The 22085-nt window shown below is 38.3% G+C and overlaps 2 protein-coding genes across 2 annotated transcripts; both read left to right on the forward strand.

The window, feature by feature from the left end:
• Positions 1-10345: 10345 nt before the first annotated feature.
• LOC108118418 lies at positions 10346-11155 on the forward strand. The gene is made up of 2 exons (XM_017231094.2): positions 10346-10728; positions 10792-11155. Exons 1-2 carry the CDS (start codon positions 10415-10417, stop codon positions 10817-10819), a joined length of 342 nt encoding a protein of 113 aa, XP_017086583.2. The 5' UTR covers positions 10346-10414; the 3' UTR covers positions 10820-11155.
• Positions 11156-12370: 1215 nt separating this feature from the next.
• On the forward strand, positions 12371-13459 carry LOC108118413. Its single transcript, XM_017231089.2, has one exon. It carries the CDS (start codon positions 12458-12460, stop codon positions 13295-13297), a length of 840 nt encoding a protein of 279 aa, XP_017086578.2. The 5' UTR covers positions 12371-12457; the 3' UTR covers positions 13298-13459.
• The last annotated feature ends 8626 nt before the right edge of the window (positions 13460-22085 follow it).

The raw sequence follows: 22085 nt of genomic DNA on the forward strand, positions 1-22085 counted from the left end.
ATAAGAAGTGAAGAATAATGTTCAGCTGAGCACGCACCTGGTAAAATTGGTCAATTTTCTCAGCTTATTCACATACTTGTTGCACACTTTCCTAATTTTCACAGGCCTTTTCACTGCCTTTCTTCTTTTTCCTTACACTCATTAGCCAAAAGAATTCATTAAAAAAACACTGACAACTGGCAGATTCAAATAATAATAATAAAAAAGATGGGAAGACGAAAAGGCAAAAGCCAAGTGACACAGAAGCGACGGCAACAAATTAAAAGCCATAAAAGGCATCAAATTATGTGACGCACTGTTGGGTGTTGCCACAAAAAGGAAAGAGCGGAGTGGGGTGGCATGGGGCCAAGCCGAGTCAGCCTATTTGTTAACCCCAGCGTGCCGGCAAACAAAGTTTTTCAATTTCAGACGCATAATAGGGCGACACAAAGAGGAACGGCGGAGGATGGGAGCCAAAAAAAATTGCAGAGTGCTAATAAAAATAAGGAACATACCAATGTTACTACACTTTCCAGGACATTGTGTATTAAAAAAAAAAGATAATTACAATATACGATTTTTCGTCTAAAGTAATACTTATTTAACTTTAAACTTAATTAAAATAAATTTAAAAAAAAAAAAAAATTGGTCACTGCCTAAGCAAATTTCTAAACCGGAGTAGATACGTTTATATAAGTATATTTTTAAAAAAAGTATTTGTTACTAAAAAAATCTTCAGAAACTTAAGGACTTTCTACTTTAAGGGTATAATGACTAAAAGAGATAGCAAGGGGAGGAAACAAGGTGCAAGGGCATAGCGAGTGCCATCGTCGTCTCAGAGGAAAATGAAATTATGAATGTGCGTTTGGCAACAACCGCACCCCAGACACCAACGTAGACCGACCTCACCTGGTGTCCCAGCCACCCCTTTGCCCATGCCACCTAGCACCCCTCTACTACCCGCTCGTACCCACCGCCCCTGTTGGGTGTGCTCATTTTTCTGTCAAGGTGTCATAAATGACGCGACGTTGGCGGCATCGCCATTGCCATCGCATGCGTGTAAGTAAAATAAATGAGGCTCGGCACAATGGCAGCGACAGCAGGGGAAAACTGAGAGGGGGTGGTAACAGCCAAGTGGAACAAAAGCCAAATGAATGACACAAACCACAGAGCAACAGTGCCAAAAAAAGGACGAATAAGGTATTTATAAAATAGACACAAAAATACCCTATGTAAATTCCTGGTTACTAGCACTTTATAAAGTGAGTATTTATACTTTGATTTATATAAATTCACAATAATAATAATAATAATCCATTTTGTATATTTAAGTATTATATTATTAGTAAAGAATGTTTATCTATAAGATAGGTTTTAGTTCTATCTGATTATTCTAATTCCCACTGATCTGATTTCTCTTTTGTAATAGCAATTAACCTTCAAATACCAACAGTGCTTAATCCAAATGTCATTCATAAATAAATCCTTTCATTACACATAATACACCTCCATTAGGTTAATTTTACTGGGTATGAGTATCAGGTATAATGCCAGAAAGGTCATGGCGTACAGCCATTTTATTTATGACATTATTTGCATACGCTCAAATGAACGGCAAACATTTTTCAAGTCAAAAATAAAATAAAATAAGTAAATTTAATTAAAAAGATTTTCGTTCGTTTTCGGGTGTTGCAATTTGAATGAGCTAGGTGTGACAGGTTCATGGATTTCGCAGACCAAAAATAACAGAGCATAATGATGATCCTGATTTAGTGGGAATTTTCGGCATGCGATAATTGACACTGTATATTAAATGAATGAATTTGAACCCTAGAATGCTAGTACAATATTAAATCATATGAGGAGTTTTTCTTAAATTAGCTGTCATAATTTTTAGATTCAAATCCAAATCGAGTCAAATACGGAGACAATAACTGTGAATTTGTTATTCAAAATTCTCGATGTTTTCAACGGTCTCGTTTCTTTTCGAAAACCCCTTGAAAACGCAGACACAGAAACGATGCTCAAAAAGAAATCCAATTTAATGACTGTGAAGCAGTCCCTGCGGAATCTTCAAAAACCCTACTCAACCGATGAACAACCGTTGCCAGATGACTTGTGCTGCTAGCACATGCACTGAAATAAAATCCTCATATTTGATTTTAAATTCTAAATAATAATATTGCTTTTTATAATTTTTTTTTCTTTTTAAAAATAAAAATTACTTATTAATATAATTTAATAATTTATTTAGGAACTTTCAGAAAAACCATATTTTTATTTTAATAACTTTTGTAAATTTTTTTTTTTAATTTTTTCCCCAATACAAATCATTTTCATAAGTGCACCTCTCTCAAACACCGCGTCTTTGTTTTCATTGTGGCTGTCACTTTGGACGCAGAGCTACGTTAATGGCAAGTGTAAAATGCTTTAAGCCAAGACCAAGACCTCCATCAGCAAAGGAAAATGGAAGGACACTGTGTTGAATGGTAAAGCAGACCAATGAGCATCGTTGTTGGGAGCAAAAAAAGAGTTTAATTAACACGAAAATGGTTTCAATTACATAAAATTACGTTTCTTTGCAGTGACGTTGCCATTGTAGTAACCCCTCTCGCTGCCCTTCTCCACACTGTAAATGAGCTTAAGGCAATGCAGTGGGTGTGGACCCAAAGGGAGACGGAGGCGGAGTGGGGGCGTGGCCAAGTTGATTTGGGCACGGAGATTTATTGGGCGTCAGTTGAGCAAATTAGTTGGCATTGTCAGTTAAGGCAGTTGAAAAAGTTGCTGGTGTTTTAGCGGAGTTTTACGATGGTGGAATTGAAGTTTTTATCGGAGGGGAAAATCTTTGACAGGCAAGGACTTTGGACCTTAAGAGAAATACAAATTAAGGTTAAAAAGGGACTTGTACAAATAAAAGTGTAAGTATATTGAGCTAAGATTGAAAATATAAGTCATATACGCTCTATAATTTATTTAATTTGATCTACAATTAAGAATATTGTATGCCATTAAAGTATCTTTATCTATTAACTGGAAGAACTTTAGCAGAAACCAACATTTTCTAAAAAACTTTAATGATTATACGCTTTAATCTGGCCAAGCACTTTGTCCAACACTCAATTCGAGTCAAGTTTTTTCCTGCTCGTTATCTGAAAAATTCCGGGTCGCGGTCCGTTTGCCATTATTGACACATTAATCAAACAATGGACAAGTACTTTCAATTTATTTTCCGCCATCATTTTAAAGCGCTTCCACTCGACGGAGAGGCAAACAAAGCGCAGACATTCCCGGCGAGAGTTCAGAGCACTTTGGTGACCTCGGCCTATGACAGGATAGGAAACAAGGGGAGACGATTGGTGGGCGCTGCCCTTTCTGCAGATTAGCTATCATTATAAATATTGACCGACTGGCTGATGGACGGACGGAACGAACTACAGACACGACACTGGATTCGACGCATTGCATACGACAAATTAGGTTGATTGCCTGGGGTCCAAGTACCTGTCTCAATTCCCGCCCTCCGTCAGCGTTTCAATTAAGCTGCGCTCTTTGCACTTTTTTTTCTTTATTTAATTTCATTCATTCATTTCGAAAGCAGGCTACGTAGAATGAAGGAATCGCGAATGCGCCGTCTGACATTTTTGTGCGATTTGGCTTTGCATATTTTAACGCTATTTCTACCGCATAACTTTGGCCCGGCAGCAAAGAGTGTGCAAAAAATAGCAACAAATGCCACATATTTTTGGCTTAATAGTCATAAATTTCCTTTGTGCCACTTCTTGTGCCCAAAACCAGTAAACTTCCTGGCTCCTCCCGTTTGATATTCGCCCGCTTTACATTTCTCTTTTGACCCAAAAAAAAAGCGGGGATATTTCCCTGTTGCGCAAATAATTTTACATAGCAACTAAATGGGGTATTTTAATACAACTTAGAATAATATAAACAGTATATTTCTAATCTGGGTTTAGCCGTAGATCATTCGCGAGTTTTATATAAAAAAATGTTCGTTTAATGTAAAAAATTATATAAACGAAATAAAAAATAACTCTTACGATAATTTTGCGTTAAAATTTTTTAAACATATAACCTATTCTGAGAGACTTTACAACATTAATTTCTATTTAAAGTGTATTTCGCGTTTTTCTTGTGGTCATTTCCATTTACTTGACTTTTGTTTACCCTCGGCAAAAATTTAACGCCACATATTTTACACATGAACATTCATCACATTGCATTGCATTTCAATTTGCATTTTTACCAGTACCTAAACACGCTCCTTTTTCCAGTCTTTAATAAAATACACTCATGAAAACATTTATTAGTGGCCAGCCCCGAAATGTAGGCAAAGCTTTTTGCATTTACATTCTAATCAGCTATTAAACTACAATTATTTAGCACAACGGAGAAGGAGAGAGGTTCAGAGCGATACACACATAGTTTCCCGTGCTAGCCATAAATTAAATCACTGAGTTCTGACCTCGGGGGCGTGTGTAATTGATTTTGAATGGCCACGCCCCCTGCCCTAAGTTACGGTTACCGCCCAACTTAGTTCACAGAAAGTTCAACAAGTTTTCAATTCAATTTACTGTTAAATATTGATCTGTATTTACATGTTTTTACAACTGCAACAGTTTGTTTAGCTAATGGCTCGTTTATCTTTTAAAGGTCGACACGAACCATCCTTTAATTGATGGAGTTTATCGGTGAATGTAAATGTAAAAAAAAGATTTTATCTTTCACTTTTTTATAAAACTATCCCGCTTGGTATGAAAGAAAATAGATGAAATAGTTTCGTATGAAAAGGATTCCCTTTCAGTTTCTCAACAGAGCGAGCATAATCGATCTTTATTCAGTATGTACCTATTCGGCAAAATTAAGTTTTACAATTTTTATATACTTACGCTTATATTGCTTATTGAAACTGGAGTCTCTAATATTTTTTTGGATATTTTTTTAATCATTTTATTTTTTATCATATTATGATATTTTAATTGGGTTCTTCTTTTTTCATTAAAAAAGTTCATTTAATTAATTTACAACGCGAAATATTCGAGTAAAAAAACACACTTAATTATGAAAATTAACAATTAATTGTCTGAATATTAAATTGTTTTCGCTCTAAGCTCTATCTGCGTAAAATAATTGGCATAGCTCGAATGCGTGCCATGGAGATCAAGTGACCTGGAGAAATACACACAGGAGGACTTGCGTGGAGCTGGGGAAAAATTCCTTAGCGCTTTGTCTCCCATCGGACATTCTCGTGGGCATTTAAATTTTGTGAAGCAGCCATAAATTATGCGCTTTATCAGCGATAAAAGTAAATACAGTTGTTGCTACAAACACGCCTATTGGGAGGCGGCGGGCTCACAAGTCTTACCTGGCCTTCCCCCTTCAAATCCCCACCCAGCAGCACCCCGCCCACCTTTAGCTTTCCCTATTGGGTCAACTGTCCCCTGAATTGCGTATATAAAACAAGGAAATTATTTTTCTTAACGTTAATATTTCTACTTACCCTGTATTTTATTGGCTCTATGAAATAAAAATGAAATTGGGAAAACAAAATACTGTCAAATGTAGAGATTTCATACTTGACTAGCTTTTTAAATACCTTAAAGTTAAGATATAAAGGTATGAATTTTCGAGGTGGAATCCTATCATACAATTATAATTGTAATTTTTATTTTCCCAACCTTAGAAATTAAGATTACAGGGTAAGACCAGCAAGTTAGTCTTTTGAACCAACGACATGTAAATGAATAATTCAAAGTGTCCTGCAACGTTGTCCTTCGTCGAGCGTAATGCGTAAAGCACGCAAAAGATTACACATACCAGACCGCCTGTTCGTGTGTGCGTGAGTATCTGTGTGAGTGCGTATCTGAGTGTGTGAGTGTAGTTAACGTTTTATCTGAGGGGTGCCAAACCAGAGGCACCCTACAAAAGCAACAACAGCATGCGACAAATATTTAACATTGGCATATTTTTCCCACACACACATACACGCAAGCAGAGTGAGCCGAACAAAAGGCCTTCACCCCAACCACAAAATGCCACCCCCTGCCACGCCCACCATCAGTCCCACCCCAGCCTGGCTTATGCATGTTTTATCTTGCCCACGTGGAATTTGCGTGCGTTTAAACGTTTTCGATAAGGTTTCGCTTTTAACCCGCAGACGTTGCCTCAGCCTCGATTTCACCCCCTTGCACACACTCACACGCTGACTTGTTTATGTCCCTCTGTGTGTGACTGCAGCCGTGTGTGAGTGTGTGTGTCTGGCATATTTGTATATGCGTGTTAAGACCTCGGCTGATAAAAATGCCTTTGGTTAAACATTCTCACCCTTTGACCCCTTGGGGTAGGCATGCATAACATACGATCCCGAACCCCAAAAAAAAAAATAAAAAATAAAATAAAAATACGAAGCCCAACTGCAAAATATTTCCCTCAATGGGGCATTGGAGCGTTAAAGATTTTCAAAAGATTTCGCCACATTTTATGGGGTTAAGCGGTGGCAATCGCCTACTGGACGTCCAGCTTAAAACCTTTTTAAACATCTGAATTAAAAATAAATAGTGACGGGTTGCAAAAGAAAAGAAGAGTTTGTAATCATTATTAGGTTGAAATTTAGTTTGTTTAGTAGTAGTTTACCAATGAAGTGATTGGACTGCTGCATTAAAATTGTTCTTTTTAGAACTGTCATGCTTTTAAATGCACTTTAAGTTTTACGGATATGACTTTTCCAAAGCCGAACCAAACCTATTACCATTTATTAGCACTTTTTAAGCCATTTCTTTAAAATTCCGAATCGAAACCTGATATTATTTTAAGCTTTAAATAAATCCCCAAAAAATATTCGCTCCCAAAAACTGTACACAGCCTAGAGGAACGCCATAAAGCGCTTTAAGCAATTGCCATCGACATGGAGCGTCTGCAGTGGCGTTTCCACGGACCCCCTTTCAGAAAATCGTATCGCACATCGGGATCAGGGGCTGGGCAGCGCTGGCTTCGTGTTATTAAACGCGGATTAAGTGGCAGACCCGGGTCCTGAACCACAGCAGAACCACATCGAAACCACACCAGAAAACCGACCAGACGACCCCGGCCAGACTCCGTGGCTTGCATGTGCATAAATTATAATGCGACGCTTCCTGCCAAAAACGCCCCTCTTTTCTGAATGGGATTGCCCGCTCTCCATCTCCATCGCCATCTCCATCTCCATCTCCATCGCCATAGCCATTGCAATCGCCATCGTCCTTCGGCTCCAACTCCATCTGCAGGCTCTGCTTACTTTTACATAGTCCAATTTATCGTTACTTTGTTTGGCACACAATTTTATGCTTAATATGTGTTGGCGGCACTCGCATATGGGGCTTTACACTGGCAACAAAAATTAAAGGAAGTGGTTTTTAGTATATACATTTATTACTAGCTACTTGTAAAAAATAATTTACCATTAAATCTATTGATGTTCTACACCACTATCCTTTTTATAATTTATATGAATCGTTTCCGAAAATCTTAAAGTTAACAATTAATAATACGAGTATTTTGCTAGTGCATCGAAGTCCGCACTAAAGCTGCGACTTGGGTCCTGGCTCATTCCTGCTTCTCGTTCTGGTCACGGCTCTTCCTATCGTAGCACATGCAATATTTAAATTGCAGTCATGGCCGTAGCTACTCCATATCCATAACCGTATCTGGAGCCGGGTATCTGGTATCTGCCACCCATCCACGCTATGTTCGTATCGTTCCCCGTCCGTTGACATGGCCAACGGCCCTGGCATTGATCAGAGCCTCAGAACAAGGTTCCCAGCCAGATACCCAAACTCACTGCAACTATGCAAAGTCACAACTGCATAAATTTACCACCAACTTTGCATTTATCATAAGGGAAATGTGCAGGAGAATGTCATCTGCATACGATTCTCACAAGCTGTATGGTTTAGTTCCAAATTATAAAGCTATACATATATACAAATTTCAAAAATCATTCGTCAATTTTTATTTGATCTTATAAACAGTACATATATGAAATTTGTGTTTTGGACAAGAACCAACTTGTGTTATAACTTGTTCTGGTAAAACAAACAGCTGAAAGAGTAGAAAACATTTTTCTTACAAGTTTACCTATTTCGCATTTGAAAACGTATTTAACGTAAGTGAAAAGCCGATCGGAATATCAACAAGCAATATAGAAATATGTCAGAGGGAGGATGGTTTTTCACTTTGCCAATTCAGTTTGCTTCAAAACTGGCACTTCAGCCGAAGGACGAATGACCAAGCAGTTCAGTGGTTAAACAATGGATTCATGCAATAGCAGTTGCATAAATTTGGTACTGAAACTTCGCTTCCATTCGGTTCAGTTCGATTCGATTTTCCCCCGGCAGTTGCATGTCACAAACGCTAAAACAACATGCACTTAAAAAAGCCAAGATATATCCAACCCCGCACAACCCCTTCTAATGGATGTGTGCTTGTGTGTGCTCTGTTGAGAAAATAAACAAAATGCTTGTTGATATTTTGTGGCAGCCAATGAAGCAAACAACTTTCTGTCCATCCGTTTGTCTTGTGTGGCCATAGCATCCGTTGGCCTGCAGCGGAATCGGTAAAGTCAACAAGACTCCCAGTTCATAGCAGTACGGGAGGGAATATGGAGTCGTCTCATTCTAAAAGCTCCTTCCATCTGCCGCATAATTGCAAACAAAAGCGAAAAATATGTGTGCCAATCGGTCTAGATCGAATCCGAATCCACAGATAATCTGAACTGGAATTCGAGCTGAGTAGTGAGATATCACATTTCACTTGCCTAGCTACCTTTAAGAACTCATGCCATAAATCGCATCTCTGCAACGTTGCCGACTAATGACAAATTAGATAGTATCAGATGACAATTCCTTCGAAAAGCAAAAGGTTTAAAAGAATGTCTGAAATTCAGGGATTAAATAGAAAGTCTTTAACATGTCAGCAATTTGGTTTCAAAAATCTTAACTATCATTGGTATATATCATTATTTAAAAACTTAGTTTGAATAAAATAAATTAACGACTTTTATCTGATGACAAGGCATTACAAATATAAAAGGACCTCTTAGCCCCTGGGGGATTTGAATTTCCCAGTAACACTAGATGTATCATACCCACATCAAAGCACCGTATTAAAGCCCCGCTAGATTGACATCTTACCCCATGTTCAACCAACGATTGCCACTACCATTGTTGGCGACAGATTTTAGCCGCTTGTTAGTGGCTAACAGTGGCGTTCATAAATACACACACACCGATAGCTGGGTTACCTTCGAATCCTTGTCACATGCTGGGCTACACCTTGAACCCCGCGTGCGACGGATATTTTTCTGCGGCATTTCCCGATTTTACCGCTATACCCCCTTTTACCGCTCCGTCAATAACAAAGCAACGTTTACGACAGAAACCGCAGCGCCGGGCACAAGGTAACCTGCACACATATTCCGAGTAAACCATATAAATAAACAAAGCTCTGACCGTCGTCCTTCGTCCTGCGTCCCTACGCACTTTGTCGTGTAGCGAGAAACGAGAGGCAAACTGTCGAAACTGTCAGGATGTCAAATAAGCGACAGTGGGTGGCAGACAGCAGGAAGTGCGGTGGTTCCGTGTCCAGACCAAACCAGAACGAACCGAACTGAACAGGACCAGAACCAGCAGCAGTATCATGATCAGGCGAAGGACCACGACCACCCTAGGCATATTTATTGGAAATCTGAAACAGCTCGAATGTCCACACTGAGAAAAATCAGTTAAGCAACAATTTCCAAAAAAATTTATTCGATTCATATATTTTGTATAGATATATATGAATAACACTATATTTATTGCGTTTATCAATATATGTTTTTACATAATTCAATTATAATCATATAAAAAAACATTTCTTAAATATTCATTAAAATTATTAATTTTTTATTATTATATTTCTTACTACTTTCTTTATTATTTGTTATAGTAAGCATTTTGTGAATTAGCCTATTCCTTCGAGGCATAACCAACCGTATATTTAATTTTTCCGAATTCTGTTTTTTCTGCCCACTCCAGTGGCTTCCACTCCTGGCCATGTATCCATGTCCGGCATCAGGCACAAAGAATTTGTTACATGAAATTGTTAACGGGCTGAAGCCGATCCCTCGACTCGACTGCGTTTGATGCCTTTTGCTGATATATGGCCAACCTTTGACATCCTTTAAACGAGCAACATGATGCTCTAGATTATGGCCAGGAGATTGGCTCGACTTTTCCCTGTTGGTTCCTCGGCTTTCCCGGATTGTCTCACTTGGGCGATACGTCAATGTGACAGTTTGATAATTTATTTTGTTCAAATTTTGTTTTTCCTTCGCTTGTGGGGGGAAAGCGCTTAAATAAGTTATCAACGAGAACCGAGAGCCATGTAAATGGCAGCACGTAAATGAATGAAATTATTTTGCAACAAATTAAGGCAAATTTATGCGTCAAGACGACAGGACAGGGGATTCGAGATGGGTTGCCGATGGGATCCTCAGCCTGGAAGCCTTGTAACAGGAAGCACAATCCACAGACAAACAAACAAAAGCGAAAACGGAACGAAACCAACAAACAAACAAACAATGAAACGAAAAACGGCTGCCTTGTACATTGGAAAGCGAAGAGTTTTCGTTCAGCGAAATCTGAGCAAGGCTTTGTGCAACAAAGTAGAGAACCCCGTTGCCCTCTTTTCCGCATTTACCCCGCAAATGGAGCTAACTGGGTCCGCTTTGCACTTGTGCACATCCAGATATATATATATATATATTTTTTTTTTATTTTTCAGCCTCACTCGCCGAATCAAATGTCAATAGAGAGTACATTTCATTCAGTCGAGCTTTCCACCCGACAACACCCACTTTTCAGTTCCCGCATTGTAGCTGTCACAGTGTTTGTTTGCGGATTTGAAGCTTTTTCCTCTTTGGCAACGCGCGTCCTTTTACCACGCCTGCCGTTTGTCCTTTGGCAAAGGAGTTGCCAAAATTCTTCCGAACTGTTTGCGACACCTTAACTTTAATGGCAAAATTAAATATGATGACATTTTTTTCAAATATTTTTTTAAGAACTTGTTTATATATTTTATATAAATTATTGTTAGATTTAATATTAAAATACATCTTTCAGGAGTTATTCTTGGCCTAAATAATTTACATTTTAATTAATTCTTTTTGTCATATCACATCTATACTTTTTGCAGTAATATATACCCTAGAGCATCTGAAGTTCACCAATGTTATTAGGAGATCTCTAATCTTATTTCTGGTTCGGATTCTGGTTTTATTTCCGGGCATTTTCTCGATGCTGTCCGCCCCTTCGCCCATTCGCCGACTGAAATGCTTTGGATTTGCTTTTTATTTGCACGGAAATGTATAATTTTTCCGAGTCAAATGTAAATACTTTTAGCGTATTTTTGTGGGCATCATTGGGTGGTTTGCTCGCCTTGAAATTTTCGTGACTGGTGCCGGGGGCGTGGCACATGCAAATGACACGCCTGATGCTGCGTAAATAATTTTAGCGCTCTCTCTTTTGGCATAAAATGCAAAATAAACATTTTATTCTTGGCGAAATTCCTTCTTCGAATGTGGGTCAAATGGTGTGTCCAAAAAAGGCACTTTTATCTCAAAACCAGATGCCGAAAATACGGTTTAATTGTATGCGTATTGGCTGCGGTTCCGTTTGAGTTGGTGGAAATGTCACGTTTCAACAGCTCAATTTTCGGTTTTGGCGTTACGCGAAGAAAACTTTTGCGATCCAATTAAATTCATCGAAAGCCGAAATCTAGATTTGACAATTTATGCATCCTTGTGAGACACCGCTGGCATATTTATTCCCATCGATGGCTAGACAATGACGCCTGCGGTCCAATAAATAACGCTCCCTTTTGACACAATCGAAATTGGCTGGAAAACAAATTTCTTTTCCCGAGATATGCCCTTTTGTCGTGTCAACTGGCACCAAAGGTCAAACCTTAACCCGCGTCGGGAGGGAAAAAAATTTGACATAAAATTATAAAATGTAAGCGGGTCTCTGATGTTAACGAAACGAAGTCTAGTAGCCATGGGCCCAGACAGAAAACAAATTTTCGATAGGGGCAACTGTTAGGGTAAAAAAACTCCCAATGTTAAGGTCTGTTAAGTGCAGATTACTTACAGTTCAATTTACAACTTTAATCTAATTGTATATTAAGCTTATTGGATGAAACAGGAATTCTTAGTGTATTTTAAGGAAGTTTAAAAATACCTAAATAAAATGCTCTTGATACGAAATGTTTTCGATCTAGTTTGCTGAGCCAACGAAACATCAAGGATAAACATCGAATTAAAACTAAGCAGGAAGAGCAAACCTCATTACAAGCCTATACTCTTTCCAGTCAACTTCGAACCTATCTAAAAATTATTTTTTAACATAAGTCTATAAATAAAGGCTACGCACACGAAGTGTTACTACTTTCAATGGCCAAGAAAATAACATTTGACCAGATGTGCCTGGGAGTTCCCGTTCACTCGGATTCCTACGAAGTCAGAAGCGGTTCAACGACATCAAAAGAGAAAATTAAAGAAACCGTAATAACAAATATCGAACTAGCTGAAATGCTTAAAAAAAAGGTCAAGACCGCTATGCCGGCTTTTTTTCCGAAGGATCCCTCCAGTTCAGATGAATCCGATGATTTAGATTACCCAGAGACTGTACTTGAAAGGGCGCGTCGTATTTCCTTTACCCGCCGCCGGAAATTGCACTACAATGAGTACACAACGGTAGAGTTGGCCAGGCGCCTTATCCGCGAGGAGTTCACCTCATCGTCGGAAGGTCGACAAAGCGATTATAAGGTCTATGTTCCGGAAACCGTATCCGAGGAGTGTTCTCCCTGCGAAGACGACCAAGTCGAATTTTATTCTACCTTCCAGTATGAACGGTCCAGCGAATTTTCACACATTTCCGATGATAGCTTGCCCAAGGAGGATCCAGAGCCGGGACTTGATCCTACTCATCATTGCTACAAGAAGCTTGTCGGTGATATTGATGGGACGCCGGTGTTGTATGTTCCTGTTGAAATCGAATCGGTACATCCAACCACACCACCCACTCTACCTGAAGAATTCCCGGAGGAGGAGCAGAAGGAGGAGGAGGAGGAGGAGGAGAAACCAAGACCAAAACTAAAAAAAAAAGATTTGGAAAAAGAAAAACGTACACAGGTCATTGACCGCGGCGAAAAAATAGACCTCCACTCTATACAAGGGAGTGTCCGTTCGGATTTAAAAAAGTCTCGTGGTGGAAAAACACGCACTTTATAAGCTTTCATTAATTTATTAAAAGTGGACTATGCTATGCATAGTTTATAATATATGACCTGGGAATAAAAAATATTTGCCAATGTAATTGGTTAAATAGATACAAAAAGAGTTCATTGGTTTGGTTTTCAATATTTAATAAAGTTATTTGTGGAGCAAAATAGGCGCCATCAATGTTATCAATTATTGTGGACAATGAAATTCCAAAGATATATTTTTGTAGACGATTTAAAGATGTGTTTCAAAGAAATTTAATGAAAAACGAAATGTTCCTTATATCACTGGTTGCTCAGGTAGCCTGAGTTTGTTAAAAGTATTAGAAAATCTAAGTCTTTACATAATCCCAGAAGTATACATTATTCTAATCTTGGAGTCAAACAAACCCTTTTCCACTAACGCGTCCTAGCTAATTTAGACACCAAATAACCATAATCGCCTGTGATCTGAAATGACTCCATTTAACGCTTCCTTTGCCCAGCACAGCTTAAAAAGTATAGTTTTCTCAACCCAGAGACCGCACAATTATTAGGGCCATAAAAGAACAAACCCACCCAGGCACACACATGAAAGGACGAAAGACATTCAAAGGGATAACTAAGTGTCCTACAACGATAATGACATCTAACGGGGTCCTCTCACTGGCCAGGATAAAAGGAAAGAAGAGTGTAGAACTATAAGGACAATGTGTTGAAATTATTTCAAAAAGTTGTGCTTAACGTTATCACTTACGTCCTAGTGTATTCTTTAGCTAGGAAATGTTACTATTTAGTTATATAAAATTCTATACTATGTATTTAAAATAAAATACATTTTTCTCAACAAACTATTTAATTTAAGCAACATAAAATAAATGTTATTATAATAAATAAAATATAACACATCAACTGCAGTATTTGATATCCTTCCAAAATTCCAGCAGTGCCAATTTAAAATATTTAAAATTAAAACTTCATGTTCGGTTTTCGTTTACACACACAACTTTCCATAACAATTGCGCAACACGATTGTGTGTGAGCCTATGTTATGATACAAGAAATAATATACAGCCCAATATAGTTTGCGGTCTCATATATGTGAAAATTTTTGTTTCTTTTGAAATATTTCAATTACAAAAGTATATGCAAACTTTTACTTTCGTTGTTAATGTTCTGTCGGCCTGGTTTTCGATAGGCTTTAGAGCTTCAAGTAAAAGTCGGTTTGTTGAATAAAATGAAGGCCAACTTTAGTCTTATTATACTTATAAAATTTTTCCCATTTTCCAAGAACTCTGCATGTTTAATTGAATTTTTGTGATTTACACTGATGGGCCTTACCATGGAATCCATGGTATTAAAACATATTTATTTGATTCACCCTTAAATTATTCCATTCCACATGTCATAATTGCGATAAAATGCGCAGCTGAGACTTCGCTGGCTGTTTTTGCTAATTTAACGTTCCTTTCGGCCATGAAATGGAAATAAATATCACGTCATATGATCTGCACCAAAAATCCGAGCTCAGCTAATTTTGTTGTCTGAGAAGGATAAAGCTGAAATTGTCTAGACGTTCTTCGGTTTCTTGAACCCCTCGGCTGTGGTTGCAGTCCCAGCTGCCCGCCGTCTCAAGTTCAACAAAAACAGAGCGAAGAGATATCAATCCCTACTTTACTACATTGCGGGTACTTTTATGACATTTAATTGCCGTTTGCTTTTAGTCTGCACATGCTGACATGTCTGGTCGAAAGTTTCACTTTATTAGGAGACATAAGGGTTAATTATTTTTAGAGGACAACTGAAAAAAATCATGACCAACCATGATTTAGTTACCATTTCAAGCATTAGAGATCATAAAATCTAAATGACTTTTATACTAATCAAACCCAGTTTTTCTGAGGAAATCAAAGAACATTTTTTTAATTTAAGTTAATCTACCTAATTATTATCAACTTTATTAAAAGGGTATATCAAAATTTTGGCCCTAACATTCTGTCCGGAAAGTGGTTCGTCATGCTGGCGAATCAACTCGAGTGGCTTCCAAGTGCCCGGTCCTAATCATCATCCAAAGCTTGTGGCCAGTCATCGTGACTTATGTCAACCCGATCAAGTGTGTCCTTGTTTGGGTCCTTGTATGTGTATGCTTTTCAGTAACCAGGATACAAAGCAATTGTCCATTGCAATCGGCGGTAGTTGAAGAGCCTTAGACTTAATGTCCATCGGAGGGAGTGAGTCCTACATTCGTCGATGGCAATCGACGTTTCTGGCGATTGTTTATCAGTAATCAAGCGTGTAATGAGTTTCGTGGTCTCCCATACTTTTCAAGTGGTTTAATAATGTATAATTCAAGGAACAGTATAGGATGGACTTAAAGACTGCTAAATTATTACTTATACAAATTTTTTTTTTTTTAATTTCGGAAAATACTAAATCAAGTTTTCATATATAATTACATTTATTTTCTAACACATACATTTCGGTACAAATATTGACATTTTAAAGTAATAAAATCATAATCAGTAGATCGAATCCCCAATGTCAACCTGAGTGATTGATTGATTGATTTACCCCATTTGTTCGCACTTATGGGACAGTTTACCCTTTTGACCAACCGCCATCGAGCGTGAAGCTGTCAAAACGTGGACTATGGTATTGGGATCGGGGGAATAACGGAGCGAACGGTATCCATAAAATATGACTTAAAGCCGGGCATCACGTGCCATGAGTGTTGACCCCAAAAGGAAACCGAAAATCATAACTCAATGTCGAGCTAACCAAGTGCAAAGCGCGAAATTAGTTTACACTTGAACCCTGGGCCACCTGTCCCAAGCCTGTCCGCCCACTGGCCGCTCATCAGAATTTCCCCTTGGTTTTTCCATAGCCACTGCACCTTTTCCCATCCACTCTTTTTGGCCTTCTTTTTGCTGCAGTTGCAGTTGCAGTCGCGTTCGTGTTCATGCATAAACAAAATGGCTGCTGCAACAACCGGAAACTGACAGCAAACGACATTTGCGATATGCATCATATGTCTCCCAGTTTTTCCTCCCCCATCCACCACCACTCCGCTTTTCCGCTGTCAAATTCGAGGATGCGGGAGTTGGAGAGTCAGCTACTTGGCATATTTCTGTCGTGTCATTGTTCCTTGTGCGTCTTTTTTTTTGCAGCTGCTCCTGCTACTCGTCCTTCTCCTCTTTTCCCGGGAAACCCCCTTGCTTTTCCCACTCCCAACGCCTCACTGTCTGCAACTGTTAGCCTTGCAGGTGCAATTATGACGGCGGGCATTGCATTGGTGTCTCTGCCCCTTCCTCTCGTGGAAAGTAGGCAGTGGGTGGCGATGGTGATGGGGCGGAAAAACAACAGACAGTGTGCCAGTGTCAGCGACACATAAACATTACATCATCAGGCAACTTTTTGTAACTGTCATAAAATGCCAGGCAACAGCAAACTGAAAAGGCCTCTCACGGTTCATCAGTTAACAGCTTGAATACTCTTCTACATCGCTTTGAATACTGGCCAAAAAAGGTTAGTGTTCCGTAAAATTTCAATGAATTTATGCAATCTTTTGCTTGGCAATGCGTAACCATTATAGAAAATTCCTTTAACAAAGGAATATTTATATAGAAAATCTCTTGAATAAAGTGTAAATTTTATAATTTTATAGTCTTAAAACGTTTTGATTTTTTAAATTTAAAGAAATAATATTAAATTCGAAAAAAAAAGGTATTTTACTAATATAAAAAGAAATTTTATTAATAAAATATGCCAAACTATGTTTTTGTAGAGCATTACCAAATGGAAATCCAAAACGAAAAGTACTGAACAAGCTTGAAACAAATGAATGTTGAAACTTCAACAGTGGCAGGATGAGCGGCGAAGCGTATCCCGAGACAGGAATCATAAAACAGAGATCACTCAATTTTTATGATCTATTTTGGAAAGATATTTTAAATTGATTTATCGATTAGGTTTAGAAATAAGAACACATATTTTTTAAATTATATTATTTTTTAATATTCATAATATATATTATATTTAATGACTAACCACTTACTAACCCTTCCTCTTGAGTTTTTACTGTACTGGTGAAACTTGCGCTACTGTTGTTCCAATTTCTGTAGCTTCTTTTGACGCTTCCACTGTTGCTGTTTCTGCATTTCCGGCTGCTGCTTCTGCTAAGCCGGGATAGTAAATCCTTAAACATTCCAGCACCTCCAAGCCCCCTTCCGCAATCCATGACATGGCTCTAATGAGCTGCGTGTGTGTGTGTGAGAATGTTGCATTGTTGTTGACGTTTCAGCTGGCATATGATGCTTGTTAGTGAGTTTTTCTCATCGCTGTTTTGTTTCTTTTGCTGGATTCCCCTTTCCACGGGCAAGTGTGTGATCCTCCGCTCTGAGTTGAAATATTTTCATGAGTTTTGACATTAATGTGTCGCAATGTTTGTCCCACTGTCTTTTTGCAGCGCCATCTAGCGACGGAATGTCCGGAGAGAGCAGGATAGATCTGACAAGAAAGAGGTAGAAAAAGGGATGCTTCCGTTTTCGTTTTCTTATTTTTTATACATATATGGTATATATTAGTTTTATTTCATGATTAAGAGTATAATTTCTCCTTGTAATAATAGCCTTTCATGAAAACTTTATATTCATACTTTTAAAAACATAAAATTAAAGTGAAAATAGGAACACCATTCAATAAGGGCTTTAGAACGCAAAGTAAGAAGTGTAGATAGGGGCATTAGTGCAGCGGCAGAGAGATAGGGACATGTTAGAGTCCCGCTCCTCGTCGCGAGTGTTTAAGCGTTGATTACACTTTCGTGTTTTGGCGTTGCTTGTCACTTGTCTCTTGTTCCTGTACAAGTTACTCCGCTCCATTGTTTTTCCGGCTGTTGTTGCTCTAGTTGGTAGTTGTTCATTTGCCACATCTGTCTGCATTTGCATGTTGGTTGTGCACAACGAGTCTGTTGACTCCTTCGTCCTCCAGCTGCCTCTTTTATTTCATATGCAGGCGGATGTTGTTACATGTGTACGCTTGCATATTTTATGGCCATGTAAATATCCGACTGTATACTTAAATAATGTATATATGGAGGCATCGATCTTTTATGGCCAAAATAAATATTGTGCTTTTCTGGGTAAGTCTACCGGTTCCTTTTTAGTTTCGGTAAAGCTATACAACAAGTCAGTATCATTATGGTGATAGTTTAATTGAATGGTATAGCTTTAAAGCTCATAACATTATTGTTGAGTATTTTCTATTTTTTCAAAAATTGTCTTAATCGAAATTCCCTCGATATGCAGCAGTAAAACAATTAAAGCATGCATTTTAAATGGCTGCAATAAATACATCAACGAAACATGAATATTTGATATAAATAATTGCATTTTGTTATGTGCCAAATTAAAATGAAATGGCATCATCATTTCTGATGGCATGTCAAATGTTGGGCATTAAGTTTTCAACCGAACCGAACTCCCTCGACAGAGACGGCTGGCTGACTGGCTGACTGGCTGACGAGCTGACTAGCCGACTGACTGGTGGGCCACAAATCTTGCGTCAGCGTCTGGTGTTGATTGCCACAATGGGCATTCTGCAGCCTAGGATCCGCATCCACTCCCACCACATGCCCACTGTGCAAAAGAGAGAAACAGTCGGAACAAGCGATATTTCATGTACATGCCATATATCAATGTCACTTTACTTTGGCAAACAGTTTCAGTTAATACACAATCAATGTACCAATGTGTTATCAATAATAAATTGCTGGCGATTTATCAGTCAATGCAGCAACGAAAACAACAACAACGGTATAAGTTACTCTACCCAAAAACCAATTGTTCAACTCTAGCTAGAGTCTTAACTAAACTGGGTAAATAAGGGGCAATGTCGTAGGTGGATGCCTGCGAAGGTTTAATTCGAACAAGAAGGTTCCTTTAAAATATATTCATAGCCTAAATCATCATAATCCTTAAACAGCAAGTATATAAATAAATAAATAAATAATAAAAAATATATTTATAATTTATATTTTCTCTATTAATGTTTATTTGGATTTTATTTAAATATATTCTTTTTTTATTTAGCTCTCGTTCACCCTGTTATGTACACTGCGCGCTGCAATTATTTTTTCAAGAACATGATCTTTCTGAGTTCCCATTAATTCAGCGGGTGTATCAAGCGATCCATCCGAGATATACGGTATTCTCTTGGAAAAGTGGGAGAGAATATGGTGAGCCTAAGGGAAACTTTGCAATCCTCCCACCCTCGTCCCCCCAACTGGCCACACACGAAAGTCAAACATAAATCGCTCTACCATTCCCATTCCTTCTTTTACTCCTTCTCGGCACCGCCTGCTCTTCTTCACTCCGTGTAAAAATTATAGCATTGCGTGTGTGTGCACAGAAAAAAACAAAGTAAACTAAGAATATATATAAAATATACTTGAACTTAACTAGATCCCTTTTGTACTTATCATCACTAAACTGTTGTATAATATCTTTTAATCTTCATTTTACAGAAAACTTGTACCGAAATTTTTCTCAGTGTTTTTGTGTGTGCAAGTTATGCGCAGCATGCAAAACTATGCACGTGCTCGGTTGAAGTGTATAAATGTGCTGGTGGCGAGTGGTCCCTTGCCAGCCGGTGGAAAATGCTCCCAGCCACGCCCCCTGTTTCCATACCGCCACCGACCTTTTCCGCCTCCGTTGAGTGCTTCACCGCTCCTTCGACAATGCGAGTCATGCGGTGGACTCATATCGGATGACAATTAGGCCCTGGTCATCAATTCCAAGTGCACAAGCGATAAATCTTTGGTAATTTGTATCTGTGTGTGTGGTGCTTCATCTCCATGTCTCCCTCTAAAGGGGAAGGGATGTGTGTGTAAGAGAGTGTGTGTGGGCCATGGCAGGTTAAGTGCCGGCAACTCTGACTAAATGTGGCTAACCAAAAATGGAAATATTCGTTCTCGTTGGCGGTCTAATTGAAAATTTTTTCATTTATGGTTTTTATAAATTTCGTGCTGGGAATAAATTGGTGGTTGACTCCAGCGATGAAGCCGGATTTAATAAAGTTAAACGATATTTTATCTTGCCCTTAGGTGATGTATCGTACTAAAAAATTATTAAAAAGATCTTGTATGTCATTCTCGTTAAAACTTAGTATTAAATTTATTTTTTCTTTCTACAACAATAACAGGGAAATAAGAAATGAGAAATAAAAATGTAGTTTCCATCTTATTAAGCCGAGAAGTCTCCTCGAGAATTGATGTCAATCTAATTTGGTGCAGCATTTGGCATTGTCTGAATGTTTTATCTGTCTACTTACACACGGCCAGCCACAAGGCTTTAATTTAAATAATTAATAAATTATAATGCCGGTCCGGCTGACTGACTGCTCCCTGTTGGGAGCGGATGTTGGCTAAAAGTTTCTCATTAAACAAATATTTTCACAGCAGTTAAAATTTATGTTGCCAGCTAGACGCAAACACTGGGTAAATATATATGTAAAATTTATGCGACGTTGCGAGTGGGAGTTTTTGGGAAGGCCAAAACTGCAGCGGGTGCAGTGCAGTGCAAACAGAGGCGTGGCAGAGGCTGTGGCCAAGGGATGGGAGACTTAGGACAAGGACATGCCAAAGGACACACATACACATAATGCAAACATGTGACTTCCGCATGCGGTGCAAACACTTACGCACACTTCACCCCCGTTGCATTCATAAAGTTGCTCCCATAGTTGTTAACAACTCGAGCCAGTCTGTGGATGTCCTTGTGTCCTTTCCGACCGCTTGTAGCTGGGCATGTATGGCCAGGACCCCCTGGAAGACCATACCCTTTTGCCAGCGGATGAGTTTTGGGTTAAAGCAGCATAATGTGAAATAACTTATTGCCCTTAAAATGTCATTTATGTCAACGGTAAGATAAGTTACGCATACGTACTGTGGGCCCACACAAACCCATGTCCTTACATTTGGTCGGTTGGTTGTGTGTATTGTTCTCTTCGCCTGGCGGGCTTCTGACAACAATTAAAGTCAACTGGAAATGTGACACATTTACTTTTGGTAATATAATATTTTCAATTATTTAGCATAAACGCATTTAACTTTCTACAACCCATGACTCGATTTTGGATACTCTTTAAATAAGTTTTAATGTTTTTGATTATTAATTAAATTTCTTTGGTCTTATGACATTTTGATTTAATTATCTAGTTAATAATCCAATTAAAATAGATCAAATTTATAATAAATTATAAAAAACTTTTCTTCTTTAAAGTGCACATAAATTTTCGGTATTAGATAAGTACATTTCCCTTTGTTACTTGTAATTTAACACATGTTTTGCATTTTACCATTCGAAATATCCTGCGGCATTTTCCAAAAACTAATTAGCTGCCCTGTTACAGCTCCACTCTCAAACACATTCGCACTATAACAAGATTTTCCGTTTTCCTCAACATTGACATTCTGCATTCTATGGTGTGGTTTCCATTTTCAATGCATTACACAATTTGTTGTTCTTGTCTGTGCTGGTTTCGGAGTTTCTCTGTGTATGTGTAAGTGTCTGAAGTGAGTCCTTTGGTAAGGGTTTGATGACAACAATGAACCATTTTACTCAAGTGTAAGCTCTCGTCTGCCACTGAATGGTGTAAACTTCAATTCACTCATTTATTTATTCACTGATTTGATTTTTTAAAGTTTTTACATATGCAATAGGCTAAGCATATAGGCACATTTTCTTTCATGTTTTTAGTTTCTAACATAAATAATTAATTCGCGGAGAAAAATTTTATTTTATTGGAAATTTTGGTTTAGAAGA

Source organism: Drosophila eugracilis, unplaced genomic scaffold, assembly GCF_018153835.1.
Source record: "Drosophila eugracilis isolate 14026-0451.02 unplaced genomic scaffold, ASM1815383v1 contig_1197, whole genome shotgun sequence".
Classification (NCBI taxonomy): Eukaryota; Metazoa; Arthropoda; class Insecta; order Diptera; family Drosophilidae; genus Drosophila; species Drosophila eugracilis.

What these genes read in the sequence shown, in the direction of transcription:
- LOC108118418 (XM_017231094.2), top strand. Translation starts at nt 10,415, where the DNA reads ATGAAATTATTTTGCAACAAATTAAGGCAAATTTATGCGTCAAGACGA. An exon ending in CCGCAAATGGAGCTAACTGG is followed by an intron (nt 10,729 to 10,791) that starts GTCCGCTTTGCA and finishes TTTATTTTTCAG; the next exon opens with CCTCACTCGCCGAATCAAAT.
- LOC108118413 (XM_017231089.2), top strand. Translation starts at nt 12,458, where the DNA reads ATGGCCAAGAAAATAACATTTGACCAGATGTGCCTGGGAGTTCCCGTT.